Raw genomic sequence first — 15,401 nt, 5'->3', positions numbered from 1 at the left:
CCCTTGTTGTTTTTTATTGTTGTAGTTATTATTGTTGTTGTCACTGTTGGATAGGACAGAGAGAAATGGAGAGAGGAGGGGAAGACAGAGAGGAGGAGAGAAAGATAGACACCTGCAGACCTGCTTCACCGCCTGTGAAGCGACTACCCTGAAGGTGGGGAGCGGGGGGTTCGAACGGGGATCCTTATGCTGGTCCTTGTGCTTTGCGCCACCTGCGTTTAACCCTCTGCACTACAGCCCGACTCCCCATTACTCCAACTTTAAAGATGAAGAAACAAAAATGTTTAGTTCCCTGTAATTTGGACTTATGAGGAAACCACACTGAACAGAAATCCTATAAATCAGAGACTAAATCAGACAAAAGTTTATTTTTATTTTTTTATTGTTGGAGACAAAACTCAAAGACCCACTATTACATTTACTTTGGCACTCTTCATTGCATCCTGTAGATACAGAGGTTTAATAACATACTTATTTAAGGTAAAAAAGACCTATATTGTCATTTTTGTAGCTCTCAGCACTGACATCTCTCTTTTCTTCCTTCCTTCCTGCTTTATCCTTTCCCATCTCTATTATACAAATACTATTTCTTTAAATTACCTTTAATTAGACATTTTTGTTTTGTATTCCTCTGTTGTCTTGTGAGGTAGCAGGTGAATCCTGAATTCTTAATAAACGCAAGTGGGTTAGTGAAAAACATGAGTGCAAGATTGTTTTAACTCCACTGCCATAATTGTGATTATTGCCACTGCCCCATGGGATCTGTTGGTTTCCATCAATTAAGTTTGTCTCTGTAATTGAATACATTAACCATAAGTGTGATACTGTGTCTTTGCCAACACTCTTTAGGTATTTAATTTACTTGCTTTTAATAGACTGTCAGAGCAGTAAACGTGAGGAAAGTAGTGTAAACGGTGTAATGATGATAGTTATCTAAATGGATCGATTGTAGTGTTATTGCAATGTGGTATTGTGAATAAAAGCAAGATATAGGCATCCCATATAAATTGCCATTTTTAGTTTTATTTCCTCACACATTTTCCACAAGACATTTAAAGAAAACAACAATGTAAAGTGCCACCACTATTTTTTTCTTTATCTCTTCCCACTATCTTTTATGCAATTGCCTTACTAAAGCTTGCAGACCGCACTAAAATTAAATGTCTCTGAAGAATGCAGTGACTCAATAAAATAAGTTTCACTAGCTACCCCATGATCCCTAACATTAAAATATTTAACTCACTATGTGTATTTCCCAGTTTGTTTGCCTCATTTAATAATATAACAATTTGCTGACTTTAATTTAAACAACCCAACATTGCCAGGTAAAATGCAAGGGATTGGAACTCAAAGCTGGAATGTCCCCTCCCACCAGGGTTAGGTAAAGAATGAGAAGAACAGAACAAGAACACAGTAAGAACAAGTGTGGTTCTGTGTGACATTCCAAAGAAGCCTGAGCAAAGCTGCAAAAATTCATCAGTTTAGTATGAGTGGAGAATGGAGAGAAGAAGTAATTTTGAGCTAAAACATTTCCAAACAAATGATGATCATGGGAGTAGAAGAATTGGGCTGTATGGCAGATGACTGATGGCATATCCATGGTGAGTATGGAAAAAATATGGCAGGAACGCACCTGAAGGACAGGAAATGATGGCAAGTGTGTTCTAAAACAGGGATTCTTGCCCAGAAAAGTGAGGTGGAAGCCAGGTATTAGAATTGAAACCTGATGCTGAGCATGAGGACTGAAATGAGGATGATGATTTCCAGAATTTGAGCTATGATGAGGACAGAATGACCTGACAATGGCAAGAAAATGTCCAAGCATACCTTCTGACCAGTCATAAAACTCGCCCTCCATCCTCAATCACATCGCCTCAATTTTCCTGTTGATTAAATAACAAACTAACTTAAATTGAAAACTTCTTGTACATCTTCCAAAGAATACCTTGAAATATAAAGTATAAATAAAACCCCATATAACCCATGCCATCTACATCATTTGAAAAATAATCTATAAACAGTCAAATGACTCTACTAGGAAAGATAAACACAAAATATATATCCTCCGAACGGCTGCAAGTTAGTGTATCTCAGAAGAAATGATAGAGGATGTGAGGTAAACACTTTTAAGATAAGGTGATATGGTGAAGGAGATTGATTTCTACAAAATAGATTCCAGTAGGTTACAGGCAGGGCCTCAAAGTGTGTGGGACCTGTAGTGGGGAACAGAGACAAACAGAAACAGAGAATTGTCATATGGAGATATATTGTTATGAAGGGGGAATAACTAAAGCTGCTTTGGGGGGAAAAAAAGAGAAAAGATGGCCAATCTCCCACTCTTAGAGTCATTAAAAAGACTTAAAACAGTAATATAAGAAGTAAGTCAAGACTATATATATGCCCTGAAAAACTTAAGAATGCAACTAGAAAATTGTTAGGAAAAAAATGAAAAGGGGAAAATTATTACTGAATAAATCAACACGAAGAAGTCAGCTAACATAATTTCAGTCATATAACTTAGACCAAAAGAGGAGAATATTTATGATCCTTTAAAAATAGATAGAATTAGGGTAGAGAAGGTAGGAAAAGAAAGGACAAGTATATATTGTAGCATAGTTTTGAATTTTGAAATGATAATATTTTACTATTCAAAAATAAAATCAACAAGAAGAGGTGAAATTAAACACTATAATAATCAACTTCTCTGAACTGAAATTCTAATAAAGCATAGCCATATTTACACTAAGGATGGAGGGAAAGAAGAAGGGAACCAATCTAGTAACATTTGAACAGTGCTTTCATTACATTTCCTTTTTAAAGTTATTTATATTAGTGCTTTAATAGTAATTGATATGATTATAATTTAACAAGTGTGTAATTCCACACCATACTCACCATCAAAGTCCTTTGTCCCCCAAAGATAACAGCCATAGTTCTCCCAAGGTCTTAGAGACAAGTTGATTACACTTTGTTGCAAGTATATTTTTCAGAACTCTATATTCCATCCAGTAGTTGTCCATTTTCTTACTTACTTCAGTTAGCATAATCATCATCAGTGTCACCTATTTTGTGCTGAAAGACACAATATCACCTTTTTAATTGCTGAATAGGATATCAACTTTCCTTTTTTGTTTTTGTTTACGGATTGTAAATACTGCTTTCCAAAATGGCTGTGCCTGTTTGCATCCCTACCAACAATGTAAAAGAGTCGCTCTTTCTCTATATCCTTGCGAACAGTTATAATTTCCTGTTTTATTTCAACATATACCTATAGTTTTTGAATTGGAAATTCTTCATAGCACTGACTTTTGTAGTGTAACACTTTTGTATATATTGTTGGAATTAGCAAATAAGTAAATGTAACAGTTTCGGCCACCTATGTCTTCACTGTAGGAAAAGAAAGATACAGATATTAAAAATGGGAAAAGAAGATCATATTTGTGTGTACTCATGTGGTGTAAGAAGAGGATAATACTCTTCCAGGGAAAGGGACTAGAAACTAGTGACTAGTGACTCCTCTGGCACATGTTAACATGCAGACACTAGTTTCTATATACCATCCCCTACGTAAAAGGAAGCAGAATTCCATAAAGTAATGGCTGATTTCAAGGATAGGAGCAAAAAAAGTGTAATGAACTCAGAACATTTCTTTGTGCCAAAAAAAAATATTAAAAAGTTATGAAAGTCTGTCAAAAGGAGAAAACTAAAAGGAATTCAGCTTCTCAAAGCTGGGAAAATTTAAGCATCAAATACTGACAGTAACAGTTTATGATCCTTCCAATAATGTTAGACTCCACTGACCAGCAAAATAATTTACTTGACCAGTGCAACCATTTGCCATATGTGTAACCCAAGTTCAAGCCTGCCCCTTACTCTATCTTTGGTGCTATGGTATCTTTCCCTCTCTTTCTGAAAAAGTCCAGTCAAACTAGTAAAGACCTAGTAACAACAACAACAAAAATAAATAAATAACTCCACATAGTTATACGAACAGTAGAGAGAAAAATCATTTCCTTATACTAGAATGCTAATTTGCTAGTATAGTATAGTATAGTTAGATTTATGGTGTTAGAAATAATACCTTGCAACATAATCATTGATATAGGCAGAACTTCTAATATAAGATGGTCTTTTGATGAAGAATAAAACTTGAGGGATGGATAATAGTGCACTCAGTTGGGCATGTACCTTAACATGATTATGAAGTCATTTTTGAAATTTAACTCACCAACATTTAAATGTTGCAGTTAGGAAAGAATTCTCAGTCTTAATGTGCAAGACTTGAAATTCTCCCTATATTGCCAAGTGAAACTGAGGCAGAGCTCTGGAGACTGCAGAAGGATACTTAAATTCCCTTCTGCACTTGGACCATAAATCCTGTCTATTTAAAAAGAAAAGGCATTTCCTCAGCATTACACCAGGGGAAATACCACAGATGGTGGACCAGTGCAGTAGTATCTTTCCATCTTTCTTTTGCTATCTCTAACTCTTGCTGTATCTAAAATTAAAAAAAAATCTCAGTGACCCCAGTAATGATAGAATTGCACAAGTGCAAGATCCCAGCTCTACACAAACACACACACGCGCGCGCGCACACACACACACACACACACACACACACAGTATTTTTCATAATCTCAAAGTATCCCCTCACAATTTACTTGTTACAAAAGAAAAGACAGTGGTTTTTCAGCAGACATTTGACATATCTTACCTTAAGGAAAGTTATCATGTTCAATAACAGGGCATATGGGTATTATATAAATCTGATTGAGAAGCACCTAGCATCACTTATGTGTTATTTATTCTAGGTGTAAACAACAAACATGAATCTCATATAACGTAAAGGACATTACACAAAATAATTTTCCTTAGGATTTCAGAAAAGTAAAAATATAAAAGAGAAAAGAGTGCTCCAGATTAGATGATGAATGGCAAATTGATGTAAGACATGATCTTGGATTGGATTCTCAGCTTGAAAAAAAGAAAGTTGCTATAATGACATTATTGGTACAATTGATAAAATGTCCCAGTTGATAAAAGGTCAAATGAGATTCCAAATGTCAACAAAATAGTTGAAATAGTAGAGAGGCTGGCAGTTTTCTTGGGATCGAGAAGTGGCTGGTGATCACTTACATCCGTGGGAAGGGTTAACTTGCACAGTGTAGATTTCAGAGTGTGAGCAAGGGCTCAAGTCAACCCCTAATACCAGATATGGAATCACGTTCTCATATAATTTCATATAAAATTTAACATCCCTTTCCTAAGTACTTACGCCTTTATTATTCCACTAGTAATTGTATAGTCATAGAAAACTATAATTTAGTGACCTACTTAGCATTCGAATATCCACATGACTCTGAGGAGTAGGAAAACATTTCTTTTGGGTAGGACTCCTGGGTTAAATTCTTAAATTTTTCATTGTGTGGGGCTAGACAGAAACACACCTGGTCAGGCACACACATTACCATCTGCAGTAACTGGGTTCAAGTCCCTAGTCCCCACCTGCAGTAGGGAAGTCTCAGGAGCGGTAGAGCAGTACTGAAGATGTGTCTTTCTCTCCCTCCCTCTGTGTTCCCTTCCCATTTCAATTTCATTCTGTCTATCAAATAATAAATAATTTAAAAAATTCTCATTAAAATCATGTTCAAAATCATTGAATAACAAGGAAAACATTTGGTTGTCAGAAAAGTCATGGCACATTTTTGCATAGAAAGACATATAAAAAAAGATAATGACTTTTCTAACAACCCAAGAGTTCACATTTGTGAATTTATCTCTGCTTTTTTCTATGGCCTGCACAAATATTATATTATGAAACTATGACAGATCTTTTTTTTTATATGATTTTTTTTATTTAAGAAAGTATTAATTAACAAAACCATAGGGTAGGAGGGGTACAATTCCACACAATTCCCACCACCCAATCTCCATATCTCACCCCAACCCCTGATAGCTTTCCCATTCTCTATCCCTCTGGGAGCATGGACCCAGGGTCATTGTGGGTTGCAGAAGGTAGAAGGTCTGGCTTCTGTAATTGCTTCCCCGCTGAACATGGGCGTTGACTGCTCGGTCCATACTCCCAGTCTGCCTCTCTCTTTCCCTAGTAGGGTGGGTCTCTGGGGAAGCTGAGCTCCAGGACACATTGGTGGGGTCTTCAGTCCAGGGAAGCCTGGCCAGCATCCTGATGACATCTGGAACCTGGTGACTGAAAAGAGTTAACATACGAAGCCAAACAAGTTGTTGAGCAATCATGGACCCAAAGCTTGGAATAGTGGAGAGGAAGTGTTAGGGGGATACTCACTGCAAACTCTAGTGTACTTCTGCTTTCAGGTATATATTTTGCAGTAGTTTACGGATACGTGTGAACATATGGTCTCTCTCACACAAACTGGTGTATATCTAGGTTTTGGGACTTTGTTAGAAAGTGAACCACCTGAGATGGAATTAGAGTATACTATAAAAGGAAAGGTCTCATCTGAGTAATGAAGCTGAAGAGTTGTCATTCCACACATGTAGTCTCTGGACACAGTCTGAAGTGAAGCATGTTGAGGTGGCAATCGTTCTGTTGGTTAGGTTGTGATCGGCAGATGCAATATTATTTGATATGGATTGGGAGAGGCATACGGGAAAGTGGGCCCTATCCAATGGTTCCAGGACTGGGGGAAGTAGAGGCTCTATAGTGGAGATGTGAGGTTCCTGATGTTTTAGGGTTCAAAAAGACAATAAATAGTTAATGTTATCATCACATTATTTGGTAATTGGGTTAACTTTGAAAGGTCCTTTTGTTAGGGTTTGCTGTACAGTATCCAGTATCTTGTACATAGTTGTGCTATTGGTTGCTTATGATCTACTTGGTCTAGGCTTTTGAGAGAGTCTGCATATCAATTACACTGCATATATTGAGAAAAGATTCAGTTTGTGTTTTGAAAAACTTCGAGACATACAATTAATTTTCCCCCTCTCGTATTAACTAGTGATGTACATGAGTACATTTTACTAGGAGTGTACATAAACACCATTCCCACCACCAAACCACTGTGACCCATCCCTCCCACTGACTCCCAACCCCCACTGGCCCAGCAAGCTGCATGTCTACCCCTCACCTCAAGGTTATTACTTTGGTGCCCTACTTACAATTTGGTAAGGTCCTGCTTTTAGTTTCCCTTTCAGATCTTCTTCCTCAACTTCTGTTGATGAGTGGGATCATCCCATACTCATCTTTATCTTTCTGACTTAGCTTAGTTAACATAATACCTTCAAGCTCCGTCCAAGATGGGTCAGAGAAGGTGGGTTCATTGTTCTTGATAGCTGCATAGTATTCCATTGTGAATATATACCACAGCTTTATCAGCCACTCATCTGATGTTGGGCACCTGGGTTACTTTCAGGTTTTAGCTATTAAGAATTGTGCTGCTGTGAACATAGGAGTACATACCTCTTTTTGGTTGGGTGTTATGGAATCCTTGGGGTATAACCCCAGGAGAGGAATTACTGGATCATATGGAAGGTCCATGTCTAGCCTTCTGAGAGTTTTCCAGACTGCTCTCCACAGAGGCTGGACCAATTTACATTCCCACAAGCAATGTAAAAGGGTCCCTCTGTCCCCACAACCTCTCCAGCATTTGTTGCTGCTGTCCTTTTTGATGTATGCCATTCTTATAGGAGTGAGGTGGTATCTCTATGTTGTCTTAATTTGCATTTCTCTGACAATCAGTGACCTAGAGCAGCTTTTCATATGTTTGTTAGCCTTTTGCATCTCCACTGTAGTGAATGTTTTGTTCATATCCTCTGCCCATTTTTGGATGGGGTCATTTGCTTTTTTGTTGCTAAGTTTGCTGAGCTCTTTATATATTTTGGTGATTAGTTTCTTGTCTGATATTTGGCATGTGAAGATCTTCTCCCATTCTGTGAGGGGTCTCTTTGTTTGTATGATAGTTTCTTTGGATGTGCAGAAGCTTTTAAATTTGATGTAGTCCCATTGGTTTGTTTCTGCTTTAGTCTTCCTTGCAATTGGGTTTGATTCATCAAAGATGTCCTTGAGGTGTGGATGGGAAACTGTTTTACCAATGTTTTCCTCTAAGTATTTGATTGTTTCTGGTCTGACATCTAGGTCTTTGATCCATTTGGAGTTGATTTTTGTTTCTGGTGAGATAAAGTGGTTCAATTTCATTCTTCTGCATGTTACAACCCAGTTTTCCCAGCACCATTTATTGAAGAGAGCCTCCTTTTTCCATTTAATCCTTTGGGCCCCCTTATCAAAGATTAGATGTCCGTAGGTGTGGGGATTTCTGGGCTTTGAATTCTGTTCCACTGGTCTGTACGCCTATTTTTGTTCCAGTACCATGCTGTTTTGATGATACAGTTTAAGGTCTGGGAGTGTGATGCCTCCATTTCTGTTTCTTTTCCTCAAGATGGTTTTGGCAATTCTAGGTGTTTTCAGGTTCCAGATAAATGATTGTAGTATTTGTTCTATTCTCTTAAAGAAGCTTGGTGGAACTTTAATGGGTATTGCATTAAATTTGTATATGGCTCTGGGGAGAATATTCATTTTGATGATATTTATTCTTCCAATCCATGAGCATGGGATATCTTTCCATTTCTTGGTATCAGTTTCTATTTCCTTGAGTAGCGACTAATAGTTTTCAGTATATAAGTCTTTCACTTCTTTGGTCAACTTTATTCCTAGGTATTTGATTGATTTTGCTGAAACAATAAATGGAAGGGATTTCTAGATGTCTTCTTCTTCAGATTTAGTGTTTGCACAAAGAAATGTCACTGATTTTTGTACATTGATTTTGTAGCCTGATACCTTGCTATATTGCCTAATAACTTCCAGTAGTTTTCTGCTGGATTCTTTAGGTTTTTCTATGTATACTATCATATCATCTGCAAATAGTGAGAGCTTGACTTCTTCCCTTCGAATCTGTATTTCTTTGATTTCTTTCTCTTGCCTGATTGCTATGGCAAGAACTTCCAATAGTATGTTGAAGAGTAACGGTGATGGTGGACAGCCCTGTCTAGTCCCCGATCTGAGGGAGAATGCTTTCAGCTTCTGTCCATTGAGTATGATGTTGGCTGTAGGTTTGCTATATACAGACTCCACTATCTTGAGGAATTTCCCATCTATTCCCTTTTTTTGTAGAGTTTTGAGCATGAATGGGTGTTGGATTTTGTCAAAGGCTTTCTCTGCATCTATTGAGATAATCATGTGGTTTTTGGCTTTGCTTTTATTGATGTGGTGAATGAAATTGATTGATTGACTTATGGATGTTGAACCAGCCTTGCATTCCTGGGATTAATCCCACTTGGTCGTGATGAACAATCTTTTTGATATGTTGCTATATCCGGTTGGCCAAGATCTTGTTTAATATATTGGCATCTATGTTCATCAGAGATATTGGTCTGTAGTTTTCCTTTTTTGTTCTGTCCCTATCAACTTTTGGTATCAAGGTGATGTAGGCTTCATAGAAGGGGGAAGGGAGTATTCCTGTTTCTTCAATCTCATGGAAAGCTTGAGAAGTATGGGTACTAACTGTTTCCTGAAATTTTTGTAGAATTCATCTGTGAAGCCATCTGGTCCAAGACTTTTGTTGTTGGGGAGGTTCTTAATAACGGTTTCAATTTCTTTGTCTGTGATTGGTGCATTTAGATTTTGTAGTTCTTCTTGGTTCAGTTTTGGAAGGGCATATGCTTCTAGGAATTGTTCCATTTTTTCCAGATTCTCTAGCTTGGTGGCGTATAGTTCTTTATAGAAGTTTCGCAGGATTCTCTGGATTTCTGTGGTGTCAGTTGTGCTATCTCCTCCATCGTTTAGAATTCTATTAATTTGAGTCTTCTCTCTTTTTTTTTTTGGTGAGTCTGGCTAGGGGTTTTGTCAATTTTGTTTAATCTTTCAAAGAACCAACATTTGGCTTCATTGATCTTTTGTATGGTTCTTTTATTTTCGATGTTGTTTATCTCTGCTCTAACTTTAGTGATTTCTGTCCCTCTGGATGCTTTAGGGTTCTTTTGTTCCTCTTCCTCTAAGTCCTTGAGGTGTTCAGTAAGGTCGTTCATTTGAGCTTCTTCTTGGTGTTTAATATGTGATTGTATGGCTATAAGATTCCCTGTCCGTACTGCTTTAGCTGTGTCCCAAATATTTTGATAGGTTGTGTCTTCATTTTCATTTGTTTGCAGGAACATTTGAATTTCCTGCTTGAGTGTGTCTCTGACCCAGTGGCTCTTAAGGAGTATGTTGTTTAGTTTCAAAATTCTGTGACTTTTAATAATTGTCTGTTGTTAAATGTTAGTTTTACTCCACTGTGGTCTAAGAACATACTAGGGATGATTTCAATGTTCTTGAATTTATTGATGCTGTCTTTGTGGCCTAACATGTGGTCTGTCCTTGAGTATGTGTTATGTGGATTTGAAAAGAAGGTGTATTCCAGTTTTTTGGGGTGAAGGACTCTGAAAATGTCCAAGAGGTCTAGTCTGTCAATCTCTTCATTCAATTCTCTTATATCTTTGTTGGTTCTCTGATATGTTGATCTGTCTAAGTGTGAGAGTGGGGTATTGAAGTCTCCCACTATTATTGTATTACTATTGATGTATTTTTGAAATTCTTTCAGTAAGTGCTTGACTTATTTAGATGGTCCCTCGTTGGGTGCATAGATGTTAATAATTGTTAAGTCTTCTTGGCTGATTGATCCTCTAATCATTATGTAATGTCCTTGCCTATCTTTTATTACTTTATTTAATTTAAAATCTATCGTGTCTGAGATGAGAATGGCTGTTCCTGCCCTTTTTTGTGGTCCGTTAGCCTGTATGATAGTTTTCCATCCTTTCACTTTAAGTCTGTGTTTCTCTTGTTGTGACAGATGGGATTCTTGCAAGCATCATATGGTTGGGTTATGTTTTCTGATCTATCCCCCAACTCTGTGCCTTTTGATGTGTGAGTTTAAGCCATTGACGTTTATTGATATTATGGATTTAATGTATTGTAGTGCCATTGTTCAAAAAAATTTTTTTGTTTGCTCTGATATATTGCAAGTATTATAGTGATGTTCTTGTTTATAAGAGGTCTTTTAGAACCTCTTTCAGGGCTGGTTTGGTGATGGTTGCCTTCTTTAACTGTTGTTTATCTAAGAAGGTTTTGAACCCTCCGTCTAATTTGAATGAAAGTCTAGCAGCATATATTATCCTTGGTTGAAACCCTTTTTCATTCAGGGCTCAATAGATGTCTTTGCATTCTCTTCTGGCTTTTAGAGTTTGAGTGGAGAAGTCTGCAGATAATCTTATGGGTTTTATGACATTTTGTTTCTCTCTTGCAGCCTTTAGTATCCTTTCTTTATCCTTACTTCTTCTCATTGTGACTATGATGTGTCTTGGTGTCTTCAGGTCTGGGTTGATTCTGTTTGGTACTCTCTGGGCCTCTTGAATCTTGATGTCCTTTCTGTTATTCAGGTCTGGGAAGTTTTCTTCTATTATTTCCTCTAGAATGTTTTCTTCCCCTTCCTCTCTTTCTTCCTCTGGCAGGCCAATTATACAAATGTTACTTCTTTTGAGATCATCCCATATGTCTCTGTTGTTGTTTTCAGTGTCTCTCAATCTCTTTTTAAGCTCTTTCACCTCTTTCTCTGTTTTCTCTAACTCATCCTCTGTCTGACTAATTCTGTTTTCTGCTTCTGTTAGTCTGCTTTCCCTTGCCTCAGCTTCTTTCTTCATTACAGCTATTTCAGCTTTCAGTTCTCTAATTGCCTCAAGATAATCAGTATTTTCCTTGGGTGTCTCAACTGTTGTTTCCCTAATACTGCCATTCCTTTCCTCCAATGTTGTTTTCATTTCTGTGATTAATAAGTTTATTATTGCTTGCATACTTTTCTTATCTATGGTTACTTCTGGCTGATTTGTAGTTTTTCTAGGCTCTTGTCTTCATTCATTGGAGTAGCAATTTTATTTGTTTTTCATCTACCCATTTTTTTGATTTATGTGTTTCTTTTTTTTTTATACTCTGTTGTTCCTCATTGTTGTGTCTTGAGTACAAGCAACACTGTACTAAATACCTTTATGAAAATTGCACTCACCAACCTCAGGAATTACAGTAGCAACTGAAGCAAGTATTGAAGCAGTTTAATCACTACCTGTTAGGCAAACAATTTCTCCTGTCCGTGAAAGAATAGTAACCAAATCCCAGTGAAGAAGAAAGAGAAAAAATAAAAAAATTAAAAAAGAAGGGATAGCAAGAATAGACAGTTATGCTAGTTTACTATCCACTGTGTATTCTAGGGGTAATAAGAGGGGAAAGGGAACTAGAGCAGAGATACACACATAGAGAGTCCACTATGAGTCAGAATTCTTCCCCCAAATAATTCCTAAATGTGTATCAGTGAATTCAAAAAAGCACACTGTTTGGTGGTGTGGGGGCAGGGGCCTGTGGCTTTGGGAGCTGTAGGATTAAGGAAGAAAGGATGACAATAATGAGAAAAAGAGTAAAAAAAGAAAGAGAGAGAGAAAAAAGAAAAAGATAAGAAAAAGAACAGTCATAAAAGAGCTCTGAAAGGAAAGAGTTTTCTTAATTAATTTATTTATTTTTAATTAGCTATGTGGGGTGAGGTGGGGGGGGGTTGGCTACTTAGAATGAAAAAAGGCCAGAGGTTTCACAAGGGTATAGACTTAGAATGAATGATACTCCTTCGTGGGACAGGAATTTGGTAAAGACAGAAGCTCAGCAGGGGATTCTGCTAGGAGCTGGTCCCCAGGGACTGGTTAGGGGCTGGGTGGGGGGCAGTGAGGGGAGGCGGTGTGCTTAATAATTTAAAGGAAAACAATTTTTTGTTCCCTTTTTTCTACTCTAATTCTTAATACATATTAAGTTACAGTCACCTCCTTGGTGTCACCGCTAGGACCCCTTATTGACTGGCCTACTAAAGGCAGAAAATCCTACTGTTTCCAGAAGATGTGATCAGAGCTCAAGCCACTAGCAGCCTCTCAGTCCACCATCTTCCGGGAACCCCCACTATGACAGATCTTAATGAAATGAGTTAAGGCATTTTTCACAATTAGATTTTCCACAGAATGAAATAAACTTGATGTTCAGACCTTCAAGTCTTGAATTATTTTATATCATGTATTTTTTGAACAGGTTGTTACGATAGGTATTTAAAATTATTCTTAGAGAAAACTTGTCAAAGATTCTTCTAAAATACTATTTTGTGTCCTGATGAGGTATATTTAGTAACTGCACTGAGTACGTTGTCAAGTAGCATAATACCGCATTGATTTATTTGTATTATTTTTGTATGTCATTGCAGGCAGAGAATTCAGCATTGACACTGGAAAATGAAAATCAAAGGGAACAATATGAAAGATGTCTTGATGAGGTAAGGGGGTGGATAGGATTTTTTTCTTATTTACTTTATCTTATTCTTGCTATTTTTATTTTGTGATCAATAGTGGTTTACACTACTGTGAGATCACAGAGTATAGTTCCACACTGCACCTACCAGCAAAGTTCTGCACCCCCAAGGTCAACTGTTTAGAATTTTCTTAATCAGATCTTAGTATATGTCTGTTACCAATTTCCATGAGTATTAGTTTTCCCTTAAAGGAAGGTGGTAAACACATCAACATTTGAAGAGAAGGTCTGCCAGCCTCATTCCTCCTCCCACTCTTATTGATTCCACTTCAATATCCTTTCCTTGCAGATGATTCCCTGACTATTTCATAGTAGAATATCCCTATTTGTTATGATGTGGTCAGTTATTTTTAGGGTCTGTTGTTACCATTAGTATGTATGGGAAGCTGGGGAGGCATTGCAAGTGCCAAAAAATAACCTCTGTCTTAACCAAGTACAAATGTTCTATTTTTTGTGAAGTGAATGAAACCTGAACAACCATGTGTAAATTCCCTTGGGTTATTGCTTAATATTCTTGGGAATGTGGTCGGAGTATGTTTCACTGTGTGATAGATTCCTTCTGTCCAGTAATTACAACTGCAGCCTGTGGATGAGAGAAATGCCACTGGGGCAGGTGCATCTCCAATAGGATGTCATTAAGACCTTGATTGAGAAGGTAGGGAGTGTTCACAGTTGACAGCTGGAGAAGAAAAACCAGTAGATTAAGGACAAGCTGAAAAGAGGAAAGGAAGTGATGAAGAAAATTAGAGCAGAATAAAAGGAGACAAACCACATGCATGAGTAAACTCAAGAAATATTAAATGATGATAATGATACAGTGAAGGCACAGATAGTGGGTGTGTGTGAGTTCCTGAGAAGAGGAAAATTGAATCGGGTGTAGCAGCCTTATCCTCCTTTCAGGCACCCCTCTGTCTTCCTGCCAGGAATCTAAACCCTGTCATCCACCAGAATCAGTCACTTGTCTCACAGACAGGCTCTCTTCTGCTATTTTGAGAGTGATTGGAATAATTAATTTAATGAGATGATGTTTTTAGTCATCTGCACAATACAATAAAAATTTCACATATTCATTTAAGAGTTGTTACATTGTGTCTGACAGATATGAGGAAGATAAAATAAATTTAATCTAATCATGTTACTGTACCAGTAGAAATGAGCAGTATGTCTTTGATTTTATTCTTCTCATAGCTGGGGAAACCTCTTACAACAAATTCCTCCTAAATTTGCTTACATCTTCCTTTCCCTTAGCTGTCCTCTACATACACACTATAACAAACTGATAGTTTTACTCTAAAGAATAAAGAATCAAAGCCAACTTATAAAACCTTTTTCACCACAAGATGCCTCTATTATTCTTTCAAACTGAAAGACATCTCCTTCCTCTGAGTTCTAGTTGTGCTTGGTATTTTCCTATACCAGTAGCTTTAAAATGTGATTTTAGGCCCAGAAGCATCAGTCTCAGCTGGTTACTTACTAGAGATATAAAGCCCTCAACAGGAGCCTAGATGTATAGATGAAGATATTCTAGAATTGGGCCTGGTAGTCTGTGTCCAGTTACTCCGCAGGCAATTCTCATGCCTCCCAGCATTTGAAAGTTTCTGCCCTCATAGCATAGACCACTTTGGACCTTGAGAGCTTGTTTGGAGGTTCTAGTAGGGGAGTGCAGCTACGGATATATATCCTGCCCTGGTCAGTCTCTATTCTGTGAAGGTCGAACTCTTTGACCCAGGACAGCGTCAGAGGGTAGGTACATAGCGCGATGAGGGAGGAAGGAAACAACCTAGCCAGCCACATCAGCCCTCAACCTTGGTGATAAATGGAGTGATGGTGATGCATGTTGCAGTCAGGTTGTCCTCACATCTAGCACAGCCCACTTTGCAATAAAGGTATTTATACGTCGTTGAAGGATCTTCAAAATGTCCCCACAAAAGTGTTGATTTAATATTCTAATTATTTAACTTTTCTGGCCACATATATAGTTACTCAAGCGAAATGGTATTTTTAC

At 37.5% G+C, this 15,401-nt stretch overlaps 1 protein-coding gene across 1 annotated transcript in view; it reads left to right on the top strand.

The window, feature by feature from the left end:
• Positions 1–15,401, top strand: part of NCKAP5 (NCK associated protein 5) — a 1,079,978-nt gene that overhangs the window by 834,779 nt on the left and 229,798 nt on the right. Inside the window, 1 exon segment of the mRNA XM_060178101.1 lies at positions 13,293–13,361. Coding sequence (XP_060034084.1) covers positions 13,293–13,361 — 69 coding nt within the window.

The sequence above is a fragment of the Erinaceus europaeus genome, chromosome 18 (assembly GCF_950295315.1).
Source record: "Erinaceus europaeus chromosome 18, mEriEur2.1, whole genome shotgun sequence".
NCBI classification, from domain to species: domain Eukaryota; kingdom Metazoa; phylum Chordata; class Mammalia; order Eulipotyphla; family Erinaceidae; genus Erinaceus; species Erinaceus europaeus.
Note: the sequence above shows the minus strand (reverse complement) of the source record. Positions and strands in the feature narration are given on the sequence as shown.